Source organism: Varanus komodoensis, unplaced genomic scaffold, assembly GCF_004798865.1.
Source record: "Varanus komodoensis strain SLA01 unplaced genomic scaffold, ASM479886v1 scaffold6_4, whole genome shotgun sequence".
Classification (NCBI taxonomy): Eukaryota; Metazoa; Chordata; class Lepidosauria; order Squamata; family Varanidae; genus Varanus; species Varanus komodoensis.
In genome coordinates this window covers 322,524-339,891 of record NW_025336347.1, presented here as the reverse complement: position 1 = coordinate 339,891, position 17,368 = coordinate 322,524, and the positions used below count along the sequence as shown (strand labels likewise).

At 40.4% G+C, this 17,368-nt stretch overlaps 1 protein-coding gene across 3 annotated transcripts in view; it reads right to left on the bottom strand.

Annotated features, from left to right (window-relative positions):
• The window catches only part of SRGAP3 (SLIT-ROBO Rho GTPase activating protein 3), a 238,153-nt gene that overhangs the window by 21,051 nt on the left and 199,734 nt on the right, over positions 1-17,368 (bottom strand). For 2 of the 3 annotated variants that reach the window (XM_044451993.1, XM_044451994.1), the window contains exons 13-18: positions 15,202-15,262; positions 12,844-12,921; positions 11,380-11,514; positions 5,488-5,593; positions 5,054-5,281; positions 2,240-2,319 (exon numbers count right to left, since the gene is read on the bottom strand). In XM_044451993.1, the coding sequence (XP_044307928.1) occupies positions 2,240-2,319; positions 5,054-5,281; positions 5,488-5,593; positions 11,380-11,514; positions 12,844-12,921; positions 15,202-15,262 (688 nt within the window). Of the gene's footprint in view, positions 1-527; positions 722-2,239; positions 2,320-5,053; positions 5,282-5,487; positions 5,594-11,379; positions 11,515-12,843; positions 12,922-15,201; positions 15,263-17,368 lie in introns of those variants that run through there. The other variant, XM_044451995.1, reaches the window with a different exon arrangement.

Here is a 17,368-nt window from a genome sequence, read left to right as displayed (position 1 = left end):
CACAGATCATAGATCTTTCTCTAGTCCAAACTAAGTGACATTTGGAAGAAATGGGGAGAATCAACAGAGGATACATTGGAACGGGACAGAATTGTGCTGGCTTTTGTGAAAGCCTCCCAGACTAGATAAAATACTCAGTTCTTCACCAGGTCTATGGCTGGGCTAGAAGTAGTAGCTTGGGAGAGAGTATGTAAATCCATAAAACATAACAGCGCTTTCTCTCCATGCTTGTGTCATGGTTAATCATCCAGAAACTCCAATCAGAACTATTAACATAATCATTCAGGCATAAAATTGCCTAAATAGAAGCTTGCTTGCCTTGACTTTTCAGCTGAGGTTGGGCCCTTTTTCCCCAGCATTAAAAATTGAAGGTTGACATCTCCCCGCTCCCGTTGAACATCCATCTTCCATTATCTGAATTATCCTTTGTCCTCTCTCCTCCTCTTATGCCCTGAAGTACAGACTAACAGAACCATCTAAGCCACCTCCCCACCTCATGCATCAATAAGGCACTGAACTTCATATATTTGCAGCATTGAAGGGAAAATATTAATGGAATAAAGGCTATAAAGCAAGCAGACAACAGGCATGCATAGTCATGCAAGAGACAGGATTCTGGAACAATGTCTGTGAAATAATCTGCGAAACAAGCCAATTTAAATGGCACCATGTGGTTCCAGGTTATTAATTCTCACTGATGTCCAAATCAAACTTGTTCAGTCTGAAAAATAAAAATAAAAATAAGGACGGGTGGGTATGTGTGTGCGTGGGTAGAATTCAAATATATTCCCTAATCACGTATTTAAATGAAGGAAGCAAATTCAGCTCCTCACTGCTGTGCCAAATATTATTCTATTTTAATTTTCAAGATGAAAATGACTATTATGGGGAGGGGGAAAACATTTCTTTAAAAATGTGGTATCTGTGAAAATAGTATTCCCTTTTTCTACTTCTGTCGAGTTACATTGTCCCCTTAGCTATTCACACTTCTATCTCTTTACTCCAACAGTCAGATTGGTGATCTCAACCAATGAGGAATCACGTTGCAAGGATAATAATATCATAGTACTACATAGCCAGACTTGACTAGGTGCGGATGCTATAGTGAAGGCAAATGGAGGCAATTTAGAATGAAGGCAATGTTTACTGGATTAGTCACAACCAACCAGGGATCATGAAATGAGTGAAGTACTGTTGTAACACTATTAATTTCATTTAGATAACATCATTAAGGACAAGTAAATTCAGACAAAAAGCAAGAGAAAGCAATGTAAATGAATAGTGAACACTCTCCAGGCAATTTCTGAAAACAAGTCAAAAAGGGAGAATGTTTTTTTAGCAGTGCTAAAAATGCTGTCCTCAAAGGCTAAGTATTTTTACCTCAGCTCATCTTACTGTTGATGTAGAACTGTAATTGTCGTCACTGCAACTATGGGAAAATACTGGTGAGGGAACAAATTTAATCCAGAGTGGGGTATTGTGTTAGAAATGAATATGAATAGACCCCAGCTCCTCTCACTGATACCTCACACAAAGCAGGTAACTGAGATCAAACCAGAAAAAGAAAAAAGAAAAAACCCACATCCTGTAGTAAGAAGGTGGTATGTTGAAAAACTACTCATTCATGGGAGTACTTAGAGTTATAGTTTGATCCCAAACCCACTGAAACCTTTGGAAAGGTCCCACTAATTTCAAAAAGCTGGCAATCATATCTTTTCATTAAACTGTAATTTTCTGTTATTAAGTTCTATCACTGTTCTTCCTGGGAAACACATGACAAGCTGGAAATGAATATAACAGATCACAGGCCGCAGATGCAATTGTCCTCAAGAGTTATTTTGACACAACAATACTTCTTCTTTTCTTCCTAGAACACTGGAACAATATACAAGAACAGACAACAATCCAGAGATGTCACTTTCATGCCAAATGGAAAAAGGAAAGGCTAACTCGTTAACCAGAGCATACAAACAATTCCCACAATGCTCTGGAATGAAATTGCAAACAAAACATGTAACCTGGTATGGTCCCACATGGTCTACTTTCATTACCTATCTATCAAGGTACTTCATCAGTCTATGCTTGCACTGTCAAACACTGAGAGACATCTTCCCCTGCAAACAGCCATATGTTAGTCCAAGGTAATTTGATTAGGAACTAAATACATGTTGCTGTTCTCCTTGCAAATCTCGGCAGCTTTCCTTAGGCTCAATTTTCCGCTGCTTGTTTCTACACTCACCATCATCGCTGGTGTGTGGCTCCGTGCCGTTGTCATGGTCTGCTTCATCAATGGTGCCCGGCTCACTGTGAGGGCTGTCACTAGAATTGAAGAGGGGCAAAGAAATACACATGGGTTTTTAAATGTGGAAGAACAAGTTTATAGTTCCTTGCCAGGACAGAGGGAACTGCTGGGATTGCTCTGGACTTTGTTTCAGAATGGCAATGGTGCTACTTCTCATTTAAAGCCTATGGTTGCATCCAATCTGACTTAGAGCAGAATGGGTCTTAAATTATGCTAATATGGGAGCAAAGTCATAAGATGCAATGTCTATATTTGTACTGCCCTATGTTTTGTTTTATGAAGCTATCTGTTCAAAGGACATTGGACTACTATAAGAGAAGCCCTTTGATCCTCCAATCCCTAATATGTACCCATAATTCCCACTTGATCTAAAGTAGCAATTTTGTAGTAAACAAAACACAGAAACCTAACACTTGTTTGTCTGGTCGCTCATGCAGGTTTATGTCTGGTGATTGCCTGCTTGACACATACATGCCTCAGTGGGCAAGGTACATCTGTAGCAGGAAACACATTCTTTTTTCTGTCTGATCACTTTTTATGTAACTGATCAGCTGGAAACAGACCACCATTTATTCCATTCCTGGGCTTTGTGACTGATTATCAGAGAGGTCAGTTCATGAATCCACTGGTGCCCCCTAAGAAAGAGACAGACCAAGCAAACCATCATTACTACCATCACCACCTGATCCTGCTGTTGTCGCCTCTGTTCCCTCATAAACATTTTTTTGAACAACCAACTGCTTGGTGAGCAGGATGGAGAGCAAGCAAGCGACTACTACCATCTTGTGGTGCTCTTCCCCCCAGGAACCAGGATTGGCCTCCTCATGGATCATTTCAAGATCTAGCTGACTCGTAAGGAGAACAGAGAGACAAGTCCCAAGGGTTCTATTGCCATCAGCAGTGCCTGCTACCACACATATGCACTAGAACAACTTTCCTTTTTTCAGACAGTTCAGGAACAAGTCAAGGGTCTCCACATCACATGAAGAACTTCAGGAAGCGGGAAATGTGCTGGAGCTGTACCATTTTACACCTGCTTACCATGTGGTTGGTCCCTGTCATGTGGATCTTTGTTGTACGAATGCTATACCAGCCACTATGTGTATTTGTTGCAGAAGAGGTTTTTGAAATTGTTTGTATTTATCTTTCTGTGATTTCAGCATGTTAGAAGATGATGCAACACTTTATTTTGCAAGCAAGACAGCAAGCTCATTCACGTACCTGTGTCTGTGTGTGAATATGAGTGAGTGTGAGTGTGTGTGGGGGAGGAGAAAGAGAAGAGAGAGAGAATAATGAAGAGAAAATAAGAACTATGTGGCAGAACGAGGGGGAGAAGAGTGCTAAAACAAGGAAAATTGTATTCTAAATGAGACTGGGCTGATGTATATTAAAAAATGCTCAAATTTTGCACTTAGAATGATACAAATACACTGTCAAGATTTGCAGCTCTTGAGTTATACCAATGGGTTTACTATCATAGCTTAAATTAGTAACATTGCTAATGTAAAATCTGATTATGATTATTATTCCAAGTTAAAGTGAGCATACAGCAAGCTGGTTGGAACAGGGGGTGTGGGTATTAACTAGTAGGTGTTCAAAGCCATAGAACAACTTCCTCTGCTCCAAAAGGGCCAGAATTGCTATATTAAATGATGCACAGGTCTATTCAGGGCTAGTAGCTTTGTGGGCTACATGGAGCATTCCCTGGTCAGGACACTATGGCACTGAATACCAGTCAATGGGAAGCAATACCAGGAGGACTTGTGGTCTACATTAAAGGTGTGTGGAACTTTCCTGGTAGATCTGCAGTAGATCAGCAAGGATTTGATGCACATTCTTTACTTTCTTTCCAGTTCTGTGCCACTATTTTGCACCCAGCTTCAGTATACTGAAAAACTGCCTATGCCTGGTCTCCATGCCCTGTACAAGTAGCATCTGGATAACCACTGAGGGATTCCGGAAGCTGGCCTAGATAGCCCTTTGGTGTGATTCACACTAGCCCTAAGCTCATGGGGTCACAGGCACGAACCTATCTCAAGTTAGTAGTTATGAAAGAGACAATTTTCAAGGGTTTATTGCTGGGAAAGGTTAATTCTCCCTATCCCATATCCTGCAACCCTCCCCTCCAAATTTGCCTGTACATGGTAATTGAGCTTCAAAAACAAAAGATTTCTATTGGTCTGGGATGATCAGAGTCAGAATATAAATTAATTTATTTTAATTTATATTTAGAGTCAGAATGCATTTTATTCTTGATGATTTGGATGAGAAAGTAATAGCTAGTTTTCCCTTCTGTGAAATGTAAATAACTCCTACTGTTATTCTTCTAAATGTGCATACACATGCATACAACTTAACATACACAGATTTTATGTAGATTTGTATTCTATGGGGCTGGCCCCAAGCCTGTTAAGTGTCTAGTAATGTCCTTGGTGTGGATCCAGCAGGGCTCCTCTTATGTCAACCCAGTCAAGAAACTAAGGTTCCATTTGTTTCCTAGCTTGCAACAGAAAGAGCATTGCTTCAGATATTTCATAGTAAGAGACTTCAAAAACAAAAAACACTGATTTTCTTAACTAAATGCATCCAGAGATTCTGCACAGAAGTCCCATCAAGCACAGTCAAATAAATAATCCCTGCATCAGCTCCCAAATTTATCACACCTGAGACAAGCAGCTGTACTCCATTTAAATAAAACAAAAATAACCATTTGCAGATACCAAGACATATTTTTATCTCCAAATTTCTTACCAGTATTCTTCCCCACCAGTCATGCATTTTTCATAAATAGGTCCTTCCACCTCCCTGAGGCTAGGGAAGATGGCCTCATGATTGATTATGATGGTTTTGATGACCTCATTGACGTGAGCCTGGCAGGAGACTGGATCCTGTCCATCTGGGATATGCATCAAAGTTGGCCCAAAGCAGATAGCCAAGTTGTATGGATCCATCATGTTCTCATCACTATATTGTGACAAGCTGCAAATGCAAGCAGATCACAGCTATTGCACCAACACAAACCATGCTTACAAGCATTGCTTACAGGCACATCCAAAGCTGGACAAAGGGTAGCCACTCTCAGAAGTGGCACCCTTCCCTTGCCGCCCAACCATGGAAGAAGGACCACTGAGAATTAAGGGAATTTACAGCTGTATTAAAGAGTTATAGCAATTGAAGGGACTCACTGGTTGAGGAAGGCAAAGAGGTATCTCATGACAATTATGACGGCTCGTGGTAAGGTGATGATGATTTGCTGGATCTGGTGCACTCTTTCTGCGAGGTTTTCAATTTCTGTAACACAAGCATTTATAATACCTTTAAGCTTACAAATGAGACACATTCAATTAGCAGACCAACTCCGAGGAGTTTTGTTGGTTGAGTGTTTCTTACAGATGGGTATTTGTAACTAGTAACTATTTATGGCACCCACTACTGTCTGCAAAAAGATTAAATTTCTGAGAAGAATGAGGAACATATCTGTAAATCAAGAGCACTGCAGTCCAACAAGGCTGTAGTCCACCCAGATGCTTATGGGACGCCCACAAGCAGCACACAACACAATAAACCTGTCCTGTTATTTCCCAATTGCACATGTTCCCGCAGGGGGGAGATCTCGAGGAAACTAATCTCCTGGTTTCACTATGCAGTAGGTGAAGAAGTGCTTCTTTTGCAATGCTGACCAATGGCAGAAGCCAACCTGGGAAACTGCCATTTCCTTTCTAGAGGCTTTCATCAGAAACAGACAGGCAGTGCAATCCCATGGCCACCAGACAGCATTGACTTGGCCTCATGATTCTTCAGATTCTCAGCTATGAGGTCAGAAAATTGCTCTGATCATGTAGCTGAGGATCCACATGCAGATCCCCCAGTTACCGCCTCACAGCCAACACAGAAGGATCTACACTGGCTGCTTCTCTGAGGTCGTGAGAGCATCATCTGAGAAAGGCTTCTGGGGGCATTCCAGGTGGGTAGATCAGGGAGGAGGTAGGGTCTGCCAGAATACTATATCCTGGAAGTGCCTCAGCCTTCTTCCTTCTCTCTCTGAAATTAGTCATCTCAGTGCTTTGCAGAAGAGGAGTGGAAGCAACCTTTGTGCTCTCCCCACCCCACAGGATGCCCGTAATCCTCCAAGTTGGAGGGTTATTAAATACATAAATAAACCATAGGATGCAAGTATATCCTGCCTTAGACTAGGATTATGTATTAGTTTAGCCATGTTTCCTGTATGATTCATTAACAAAAGGACATCTTGTGCATCAATTGAGGATTAAACCAAAGAAAAGATCATTTAATTTGAACAAGGCCAAATTTACTTTTTCTATTTTTTTTTCTGTACTGCTTTTGGACCAGGATTCCTCCAAGTTGCTAGCAATAAATCAAAGATAAATTAAAACTATTCATAACTTAGTCTTATTAATATGAGGGCCTTTAATTAAAAGCAGTTTGAATGCAGGGATATGATTTTAGTTGGTCCACAGCCTGAACACAACACTGAGATGTAAGAATATTTATGCACATTTGTTGAGGCTTCTGCTTATGAGAGAGAGAGAGAGAGAGAGAGAGAGAGAGAGAGAGAGAGAGAGAGACACTTCCTTCTCACACAAATAAACAGCAGATTATATGGCACTGCAGACTTTCACAGGATGCAAATACCCTGCAACATGCACAACAGTATATGCTGCCAAGAGTCACTCAACATAAGTTAGCAGGAGCCAAAGGAAATCAAATCAGCTTTCTGCTGTGCTGCAGTGCAAGCTCCAAAGGAGAAAGGCAGGTCTGCACTCTATTAGCCTATCCTCCTTCATAGGCATGTGTGAAGCAGTATTTCATCCTTTGGTTCTGGCTTTTTCTCATTTTCCCAGAGAACAACTGCAGTTTGGGTGAAAACAAAGGATCAGCTCTTTCATTTGAATCAGAGTTGGAACATAACATAGTGTACATTCATTGACAAATGCATCTCTCTACATCACTTCCTGATCCCCACATGGGGGACAAAACATTGTCATGTGGGGTGGCCAGCCAACCAGTAATTACTGAGAAGCTCGGCCATAATGCTCAGTCTGCAGTATGCATGGCACATCACTTAAAAAGATCACTGAAGAATAAAAAAGAAGCAGAATCATCATCATCTGCCTGGGTTATTGGGAAGACTGACTAGAATAATTGGTAAATGACATATAAATAAAAACCCACCTCTTCAGTTCAATTAGGCTTTTAAAAAACATATTCTGATTATTCTGCTCACCTTACAACCAGTTTCCAGACATTTAAAAGTTGTCATCTCACACAGCTGGTGGCACATTGGCCTCCAAGTATACCCAATGAGGGATGTGAAAGGCATCTCATACGGGAGTGAAAATCCAATGGATTTTCTCAACTCAGCCCCACAGATTCCATTCTATGGACCCTGCATGGGCACAGACTTGATCTAATGCCAGCTGAGCCTGCACATGGACTTCCATTCTGAAAGCAGGTCATGATTGCTCTTTTAAAAAAATATACAAAATATACAAAAATATACAGAAATTTGCGCTAAATTCAGGCTTCCACTCTGCAAGTGGCACAAAATTTGTCTGACTTGCAAAGGCCCAAATTTGAACAAATCTGAAATTCACTGTCAAAAAATTCAAGCTGGGGAATGTTCACGCATACAGTGAATGCAGGATACTTTCATGTTAGATGCTACAATAAGAAGAGCAACAACAACAACTTGAATCTAATAACTTATTCCCAATTTGCACAATTCGTGATTTGCAGAACCTGCTCTAGAGTTATGCAGGTCCAAGTCTGAACAAATATTTTGAGCAATTTTGTGGAAGCCAAATCCTTCTCTCCCAACTCGGCCCACTTTTGACCACTGGGTTGGAAGTGTACTGAAAGTGTATCAAGCTCAATCAGAATGAGTCTTCCAGTGCCATATGTCTCTAGACCCAGCACTATATCAATACCTTAATGTACGATGTAATATTTATTATTACATGTATTATTACTACTACTACTGCACTGCATTGGTATCACACCTTTTCTTATGGTCTGTGTTCAGAAGAGAGCAGTCTCATATAGTAAGGGCTGTTGGTTTCACCAGCATGTGAACTAGCTGTGGCATATTTACACATATACCTAATTTAAAGCACAGCTACAACCTATTTTATGTTTTAACACCACTTAATTGAAAATAGATTATGCTGAAATCAATAGGCCTTACACTGTAAATAAATGACTAGAGCACCCAAACGACACAGTCTTGGTTCACTTGTATCATTTCTAGTAGGAGAGAAGCAAATGACATGCAGAAAGTGGCAGTGGGGCAAGGTGAGAAGAAAGAGAAAGAAGAAAACAAAAATAAAAAGCTATGAGTAAACTTTCTGTAGGTAGAAACAGCGGCAAAAAGATACTTCATGTGACTGTTATAATAATTTATAGTGGTTCTTGGTTTTCAACAAGCATTTTTCAGTCAAAATGCAAGGAACTAGAAGAGAAACTCGCTTTGCAGGGACTAAAATGGAAGTGACACCGGAGTTCTGTTACAAATTAGAGATTCATGTCCGGAGAAGAGAGATAGAGTAAGGGAGCTCATCCTAGCAGACAGCAGACCTATGATTTCTGGGCAAGTGTCCCAGGGACCACAGGAGGACTTGGAAAACCGATATCGAGATGCGATATCAAGCATCTATCAAAGACAATCGGCCAGGATTTTAATTAATGGAGAACTTACAAGGGCTATAGAGATACAAAAGGGTACAAGGCAAGGATGCCCATTGTCACCCCTATTGTTCATTTTGACTTTAGAGGTCTTGAATAGAAATGTTAGGGATGACGAGAACATTAAAGGTACTAAAGTTAGGGATGAAAATTATAAATTGCAAGCATTAGCAGATGATTTGGTCTTTATAATAGAGGAACCTTTTGTAACAACCCCTAAACTTTTACAACGGATTGAAGAATATGGTGAGGTCACGGGGATGAAAATAAATAAAGAAAAAAAGAAACTTTTAGTTAAAAATCTTATGCAAGATCAGAAAAAAAGACTCCAAGAACAAGTGGACTTGCAGATTGTTAAAAAGGTTAAATACTTGGGAATTTATCTTACAGCTAACTTTGAAAGAAGACAATTATGATAAATTAGTGAAGGATATTAAAGGTGATCTGGAAAGATGGGCCAATTTACAATTGTCTTTGATGGGAAGAATAGCACTTGTTAAATGAATATACTACCAAACCTTTTGTTTTTGTTCCAAATGATTCCCAAAAAAATTGATAAAAATTTTTTTGAGGATTTAAATTTTCAAATTTCGAGATTTATTTGGAGAAAAAAGAAAGCAAGGATTAAACTAAAAATGCTTCGGGTTTTGGTCTTCCTGATTGGATATTGTATTATCAAGCGTCTATTTTAACTTGGCTAAAAGAATGGATAACCTTGTGAAATAAGAGAATTTTGTATCTTGAAGGACATGATTTGCAAATGGGTTGGCGTGCTTATATGTGGTATGAGAAGGTTAAGTCTCATGGGACTTTTTTAAGTCACTTTATTAGATCATTAATGTCAGTGTGGGAAAAGTTAAAGTCAAAATTGTATAATAAACTACCAAGATGGCTTTCACCTATGGAAGCTTTTGTGTATCCAAATGTATTGAATTTTGAAGGGATCATAAGATATGATGGTATTTTGGATAAGGATGGAGGCCTGAAACTAGATCAAGAAATACAAGAACAGGGACTCAATATTTCTTGGTGGTGTAAGGTGCAGATGCAATCAAGATATGCTAAAGACTGTAAAATATGGGGGTTTCATAAAGCTCTAACAGCCTTTGATCAAGTGATGCTAAAAACAGATGAGAAAATGATTAAAAGAATTTATGAGTTCTTACTTGACAGGAAAATGGAAGGGCAACAGGTTAAAGAAACTATGATAACATGGGCACAAAATTTTGGATATAATATTGAATTAGAAAAGTGGCAGAAGCTATGGGAGAGAAATATTAAGCTAACTTTAGCAACTTCGTATAAAGAAAACCTGTATAAAATGTTTTATAGATGGTATTTGTCACCAAGTCGATTAGCTAAGATGTTTCCAAATATGTCAAACAGATGTTGGAAATGTAAACATGATGTGGGTACTTTTTACCATATGTGGTGGACCTGTGAATATGTGAAAAAGTATTGGATTAAAATACATAAATGGCTTGAGGAAATGCTACAAAAACCCTTTGCTTTTAAACCTGAAATTTTCTTGTTGGGCATTATACCGGAAAATATTAGCAAACAAGAAATGTATTTGATGCTACATTTAATCACAGCGGCGAGGATTGCGCTTGCTCAATACTGGAAGAGTGAGGAACTACCCACGGAGGAACTGATTTTAAAAAAGATTCTGGACTGTGCAGAAATGGACCGATTGACTCTATTACTGAAGGAGAAAGAAGATATTGACTTCTATCAAACTTGGGACCTTTTTTTATGATTGGCTGGAGAAATGGGACTTGGCTTAGATTTAAAGATGTCTTTAAATTTTTATAAATCGATTTGAATATGATTACAGAATGTTAAAAAGATACCTTTATAGGGGGCTGACCCAGTACATCCGATGTAATTGATGATTGATTTTTTTAGTTTTTAGTTTAAAATCTTAATAAAAAATGTGCAAAAAGAAAGAAAGAAAACCCCTTCCAAGGTCAGAGACAGTGTTCCAACCTTGGAATAGGCAGTTGGAGATGACCCTCTCCCCCTTGCAGGCAGTATGGAGAGAACCACATCAGCTACTACTTGGAGGTGAGAAAATCAAACTCACGAGAAGGAGGAAAGGGGGGCATTGTGGTGTGAGGAAAGGAAAAAAGAGGTCATGATGGATTATCTGGAGCCTCTTCCAGCTCCTTCCCTCTCCCTTTGAAGCTTCTTTGCTAGATGAGCTGAAAGGCACATGTACCAAAATCAGTACTGAATGGGCAGGCAATGATCCTTGCACCCAGCCCAATTCAGTACAACAAGGCATAGGAACTGCAGGCACCTTGGAGCTTCCAAGCAACAAGGGGACAGTCATAGGCTTGCATCTTTAATTTTAGCTCACTGATTGTACTTACTTATAGTAGAGATCAAGTCTTGAAACCTTTCCTTAGGAAAGAGTGGATTTTCCAGCCCCCGGAAATACAACTTTAAGACCCCAGCAACAGAATTAATGTCTCGTTCATTTTGATCATCAGAAAGAGGATCTTCACCTGGAAAGGTAAAAGATTTATTTCTAATGTAAATAAATTGTTGACGTCTGAAATAAGCAGAAAACACCATAGCATTTTTTCCAATCGCTCTGAAAATAAATCAGGTATATGGCCTCTCATAGAAGCAATGAGTAATTCCTTTCATCCAATCAGTTTACAAATTGTTATAAACAGCACCATGCCCCTTTATGCATCACACATTACCTCCAGTAGGATAGGATTAACTTGTATCACAGTAAGAATTGCAGGCTTTTCCTGTAGGCCAAAGACTGTTGCCATTTGATATTCTTTCAGTCTCCCTGTTCCAGGGACAATCCATGCATGTAGCTCTACTCGGCATATATGTGCAATATCATACTGTATTGATAATACTATTATTGTTATTCATTGTATTTATATACCACTTTTTCCTCTTATGAGGAACCCAAGATTGTTTGCACAGCTCCATTTAATTCTCACAACAACCCTGTGATGTAGATTAGTCTGAGTGTGAGTGACTGGCCCCAAACCATGCAGTGAGCTTCATAACTGTGTGAGGACTAGAACCTGGATCTCCCCAGTCCAACGCGCCAATGGCCACACCAGATTGGCTCCCTTACAAGTATGACACTTACAAAACACTCTTGCAAACAAATTCCTGTGAACAAAGTTTTATCACCCCATGATGCCAATATGTTGGGTTTGGTCCAGGCTTCATCATCATGACTACGAGTAGGCCCTCTGAAGCAGGACAAGTTAGTCAGGACTAATTCAAGGCCATTGAAACCAATGGCTCTACTCTAAGCATGTCTAAGCCTGAAACTAACCAAGCCTTTGCCAGCCTGGTGTTCTTCAGATGCCTGGAACTACATCTTTCAGTGTTCCTAACCACTGTTCATGCTGGCTGGGATGATGGAAGTTGAAGTCCAAAGAATTAGGAGGGAATCATGTTATGAAAGGCATATTTGGTTTGTGCGTAGATCTAGGGAGGAGAAGAGAGAGTGAGTGAGTGAGTGAGTGATGTAAATAGGGTCAGGCAACCTGTACTCCCATGTATGTTTTGCTGGGCAATATTTTCATTAGTTAAACATGGCTGTTTCATTTGATAATTTTAATATTTACTCATATTTCACTCCCATCTCTTTTTTCTACAGCAGTGATGGGAAATTCATTATTCTCCAGATGTTCAGATGGTTTGGTCTACAAGTCCTATCACCTCTAGCCAGCATCGCCAATGTGATGAAGAAAGATGGGAGTTGCAGAAAAGCATACCTAGAAGACCGCAGGCTGCCATTCCCTGCGTTAAGGAAAGTGAAAATGTCTTCCGAGAACTACAGGCTTCTCACGTACCTCTTTCAAATGAGTTCTTGATATCATTGACTTCAACCTGAGATCCAGGAACTCTAAAAATACCCTGTTGTTGTAGCCCTAAAATGAAACAATAGGTAAAACTATGTGGAAGCAACCTGCACATTTAAAATTTAAGACATTTTTGAATAACTCCTATTTAGCTGCTCCTGAGTTTAACTAATAGATTGTACTGATGAACTTGAGAAAACTGGCCAGATAGCAGAAGCGCCACACTTAGCAAATAAATATACTAACCCAAATATTAATCATACCTCATTTACTTTCTTCTTTACCTCTAACCTGAATTTACCTTTATGTACAGATAAAATGGCAAATTATCTAACCTTAGTTTGCTACTGAAATATTAATAATGACAGCAGTGGCGAGGAGCACTTTCTTTCAGCTTCAGCTGATTCACCAGCTGCATCCCTACCTGGAGAACGACTGCCTGGTGACAGTGACTCACACATTGGTAACTTCCCGACTAGACTTCTGTAACGCGCTGTACGTGGGGCTGCCCTTGAAGACGGTCCGGATATTGCAATTCGTGCAAAACAGAGCTGCCAGGTTGCTGACGGGGACTGGGCATTGTGCTCACCTAACTCCAGTCCTCCATCAGCTTCACTGGCTCCCCATTGAAGTCCGGGCCCAATTCAAGGTGTTGGTTATCACCTACGAAGCCCTTAACGGCTTGGGTCCTGGTTACCTAAAGGAGCGCTTACGTCCATACGTGCCCTCCTGCCCCTTGAGATTGGTGGCAGAGGCCCTCCTCCGGGAGCCCTCCATGAAGGACATTAGGAGAGTGAGTACCCAAAGGAGGGCTTTCTCTGCGGTGGCGCCCCATCTATGGAATGCATTGCCCAGAGAGGTCTGCCTGGAGCCATCGTTATTTGCTTTTTGGCGCCAGGCCAAGACCTTTTTATTTAAACGTTATTTTAATTGTTAATATTATTTATTGATTTTATTTCTTTGGCCAGGACATCTCCAATTATATTCTTTTATATGGTTAATTATGTATTTATTTATTGTTGTGAGCCACCCCGAGGCTTCGGCGAATGGGGCGGCATAGAAGCTTGCTAAATAAATAATAAATAAATAAAATAAAGAATGATTCTGCGAGACATCAAAAATATCAGGCAAAATTAGATGCATGCCCAGAAGGTGTCTTTTGCAAGTTTCCTGTCCTTGGTGAAAACAAAAGCAAAATCATCAGAGGTGGGAAGTGACGAGGGAAAGGCCTGAGTTAAAAATGTTCTTGCCTTGTCAGATGTGGATCTTCGCTCAGGCAATTCAGACTCTTGCAGTGAAAGAAAAGTTGGAATCTTCAGGTGAAAGGCAATTTTATACTTTCACTCGGCCTGCACAACTCTGCACTATGGCTGTTAGGACACTCATCCACAAGTAGGAGACTGAGATCCAGCAAGCACACACGTAAGTATTTACCACTCAGAAAATGTTCCGCTTTAACACTAAGTGCACAATTGACTGAAAATTTAAACATGGAGAATTCCCGCGACTCAGTATGCCCTAGTCAGCTTTGGGCCATGCTCGACATTGCAGTCCTTTTCTCCTTTTAAACTTATATAAACTTTAAACGTATACACCTTAAATCAGGGGTATAGAACTTGTGGGATATGGTCACTTGCACTGCTGCCTGAGGAACCAAGGGAACTATTCAGGATCATAACCCTAACTGCACTGCTGGATCAGCCCAAAATTCCGTCTTGCCCAGCATTCTGTTTATACACTGGCCAAGTGCCCTTACAACCCACATGTAATAGCTCCCTCCTGGCACCTTCCCCATTTACCTCACCAACACAAGGGAAACCTTGGAGTTTAATTTGCTTCAGTGTCATCAACGGTTAGGCCTTCCTTACCTCCGCTCACTCACCAGAGACCAAGGATAAGTAAAGGGGTTCCCCTGCTAATGCAAACACTGGCAAAGGAAACCTGTCTTTTAATAGAAACCCATGTGTGCATGTGTGTGTGTTGGGCAGACACAGGAAATAGGATCTGTATGTGTAACTGCCCAGGGAGCCTTTGAGCTGATGGGCAGGCTGGACCTATGATAGACAGCAGACAGATACACAGACAGACAGACAGAGGAGAAAGAACTGTATGTAGGCGGAAACTGTCTATGGACCTGTGTGTGATGAGGGTACACATACATCATTCCCAGCCTCCCATGTAGTATTAATTTGGATTAACATACAATAATTATTCTAATTAAAGCTCAGATCCACATAAGTAGCCAATTAAGGTGGCATATCAGTTTTCATTTCAGAAAGAAAGTTCTGATGGCAGAATTTCCAGTAAAAATACAGGCTTTAGTGTTTTCAAGGGACCAAATTAACTTACCATATAAATTGATGTACCGAATGCAACTTTCAACCACAAGTGGAATAGCCTGTCCTGAATCCTTTGAAGAAAAAAAAAAAACTAAAATGTTAAAAAACAAAGCATATTGGTTGGATAAATTAAGGCAATCTTTTAAGAAGCATGGCCAAGCAAAGAGAAGACTCAGGTTGACAAAAAAGCACCATTAGTTTAGTCACAGAGTTAGCAAGAGATTAATATAACAATGATTTCTAAGTTTTCAAATAGTGCTTCTCAGACCCTACAAGGTGTCAGCTGCTTAACTATCACTCTCATGTACACGAAAAGATGGTCCTTGGTATCCTTCTGACTTAGCTTGAAGCAACAGGCAGCTGGATCATAATGTTCACTTATGATAGGCTGTGAGCCAGGCCAGGACTTTTGCAAGATTTCACTGTTGTGTTGTTAAACCCTACAGACATTTTCCACTTCTATAAAGCATTTCTGAAATGCTAGCCTGAAACTAGGAGGGAGGTGGGGGAAAGAATGACCCTTCTGTGATACTTGGCTTTGTATTTACCTCTAAATCAGCAAATCAAGGGAATTCTCAGAGTTTGGTATAATTTCAGCAAGGGATTGTAATGGCATCCCTTCAATTTGGATTATGCTTATATAGTATTTACACACGCACACCATTATGTTCTTTTTCCCAGATAGGGAGCCCTGCAGTAAATACCTGATTTCTTGTTCGAGCATTCCTTCTTCCTCTGATAAGCAAATAAAGCAGCAAAGTAGGGAAAAAAGAAAAGGTTAAGCAAGAATAAGGTCAGTTAAAGCAAGCACATCTTCCAGAGGCTATGAAAGCTCAAATGCAATGGCAGCTTAGAAGGATCTAGTTCAAGCTCCAACACCCCAAATAACTGCTTAGTATGCAACCTCTCACCTCAGTGACCATTTCAGAAGCTCCCTGGCATAACGTGCTCCATTCGTCTTGTGCCCACACCCAACTTCTTCCAACAAATCCATTACGCAGATGCCAGGAAGTGTCTCTCCTGGACCCGCTGGCAAAAATGAAGCCATGGTAGGGCGGGAAGTGAAATGTTATTGCTATGGCAGTTTTGTGTATGTGTGTTTTTAGGGGGTGGGGGTGGGTACCAGTTACAGGGGTTGCTGTTCTTCTTTAGCTCACCTTTATGTCTACGTTCTTTTATATTTGAGTTTTATTTTTATGTTTATGGTATGGTACTAAAAGTCTCTCTGACATCCTAAAAATCTTAATACATAAATATATAATACAACCCTTCCCTAATAGTTATTGATAGACATGTATTACTGATTGCATTACAAGATTTTAAAGCTGACCTTCATCAAATGTTTATTAGAGGAATGTGCAAAAATTGATCTTACAATAGCATATAAAATACCTTCATGAAAGAACTTTTAAAGGGTGTAGATACAATGGGAGAGGCTAACCAATTGCCAGGCAAACAGAAGTATTTCAACCTGATGCCAAAAAGATAGCAAAGCAAGCATGTGTCAAACCTCTGTGGGAAGGGTCTTCCACTGCCAGGGCACCACAGCAGAAAGGCTTCTTCTCCCTGTGACAGGCAAGGCTGGTATTGGGAAGGGTGCTCCTTCAGGTGCTTAAGTCCTGAGCTGTTCAGAGCTTTATCAGCCAAAACCCAAATCATCAATTTGGCATGGAAATAAACAGGCAGTCCATGAAAAGTCCTCAGAATCAGTGTCATGCAGTCCTATCTGGCCACATCTAGTTTTAAAGTTCATCTAGTAGCAATCTGGCAGCTGCATTTTGTACTAATTGAAGTTTCTGGGTCATCTTCAAGGGCAGTCCTACGCACTGTGCATTACAGTAATCCAAATGGGAAAGAACCAGAGCATGAACCTTCATGGCAAGGCTATCCATTTCCAGGAACAACTGTAGCTGGCAAACAAGCTGAAACTGGTATCTGGCACTCTGGGTTACCAAGGCTACCTGGGTTTCAACTGACAAAGCTGGATCAATGCCTATCCCCACCCCAAACATGTACCTGCTTAATGAGGTGTCCAAAACAATTTGATGCACACCCAATTCCTGGACATAAGAACCATGTACCCACAAGGCCTTCATCTTCCTCTGGTTCAGTTTTGGTTTATGGGCCTTCTTACAGCCCATTACCAAATCCTAACATTGGTTCAGCACCAGCAGAGC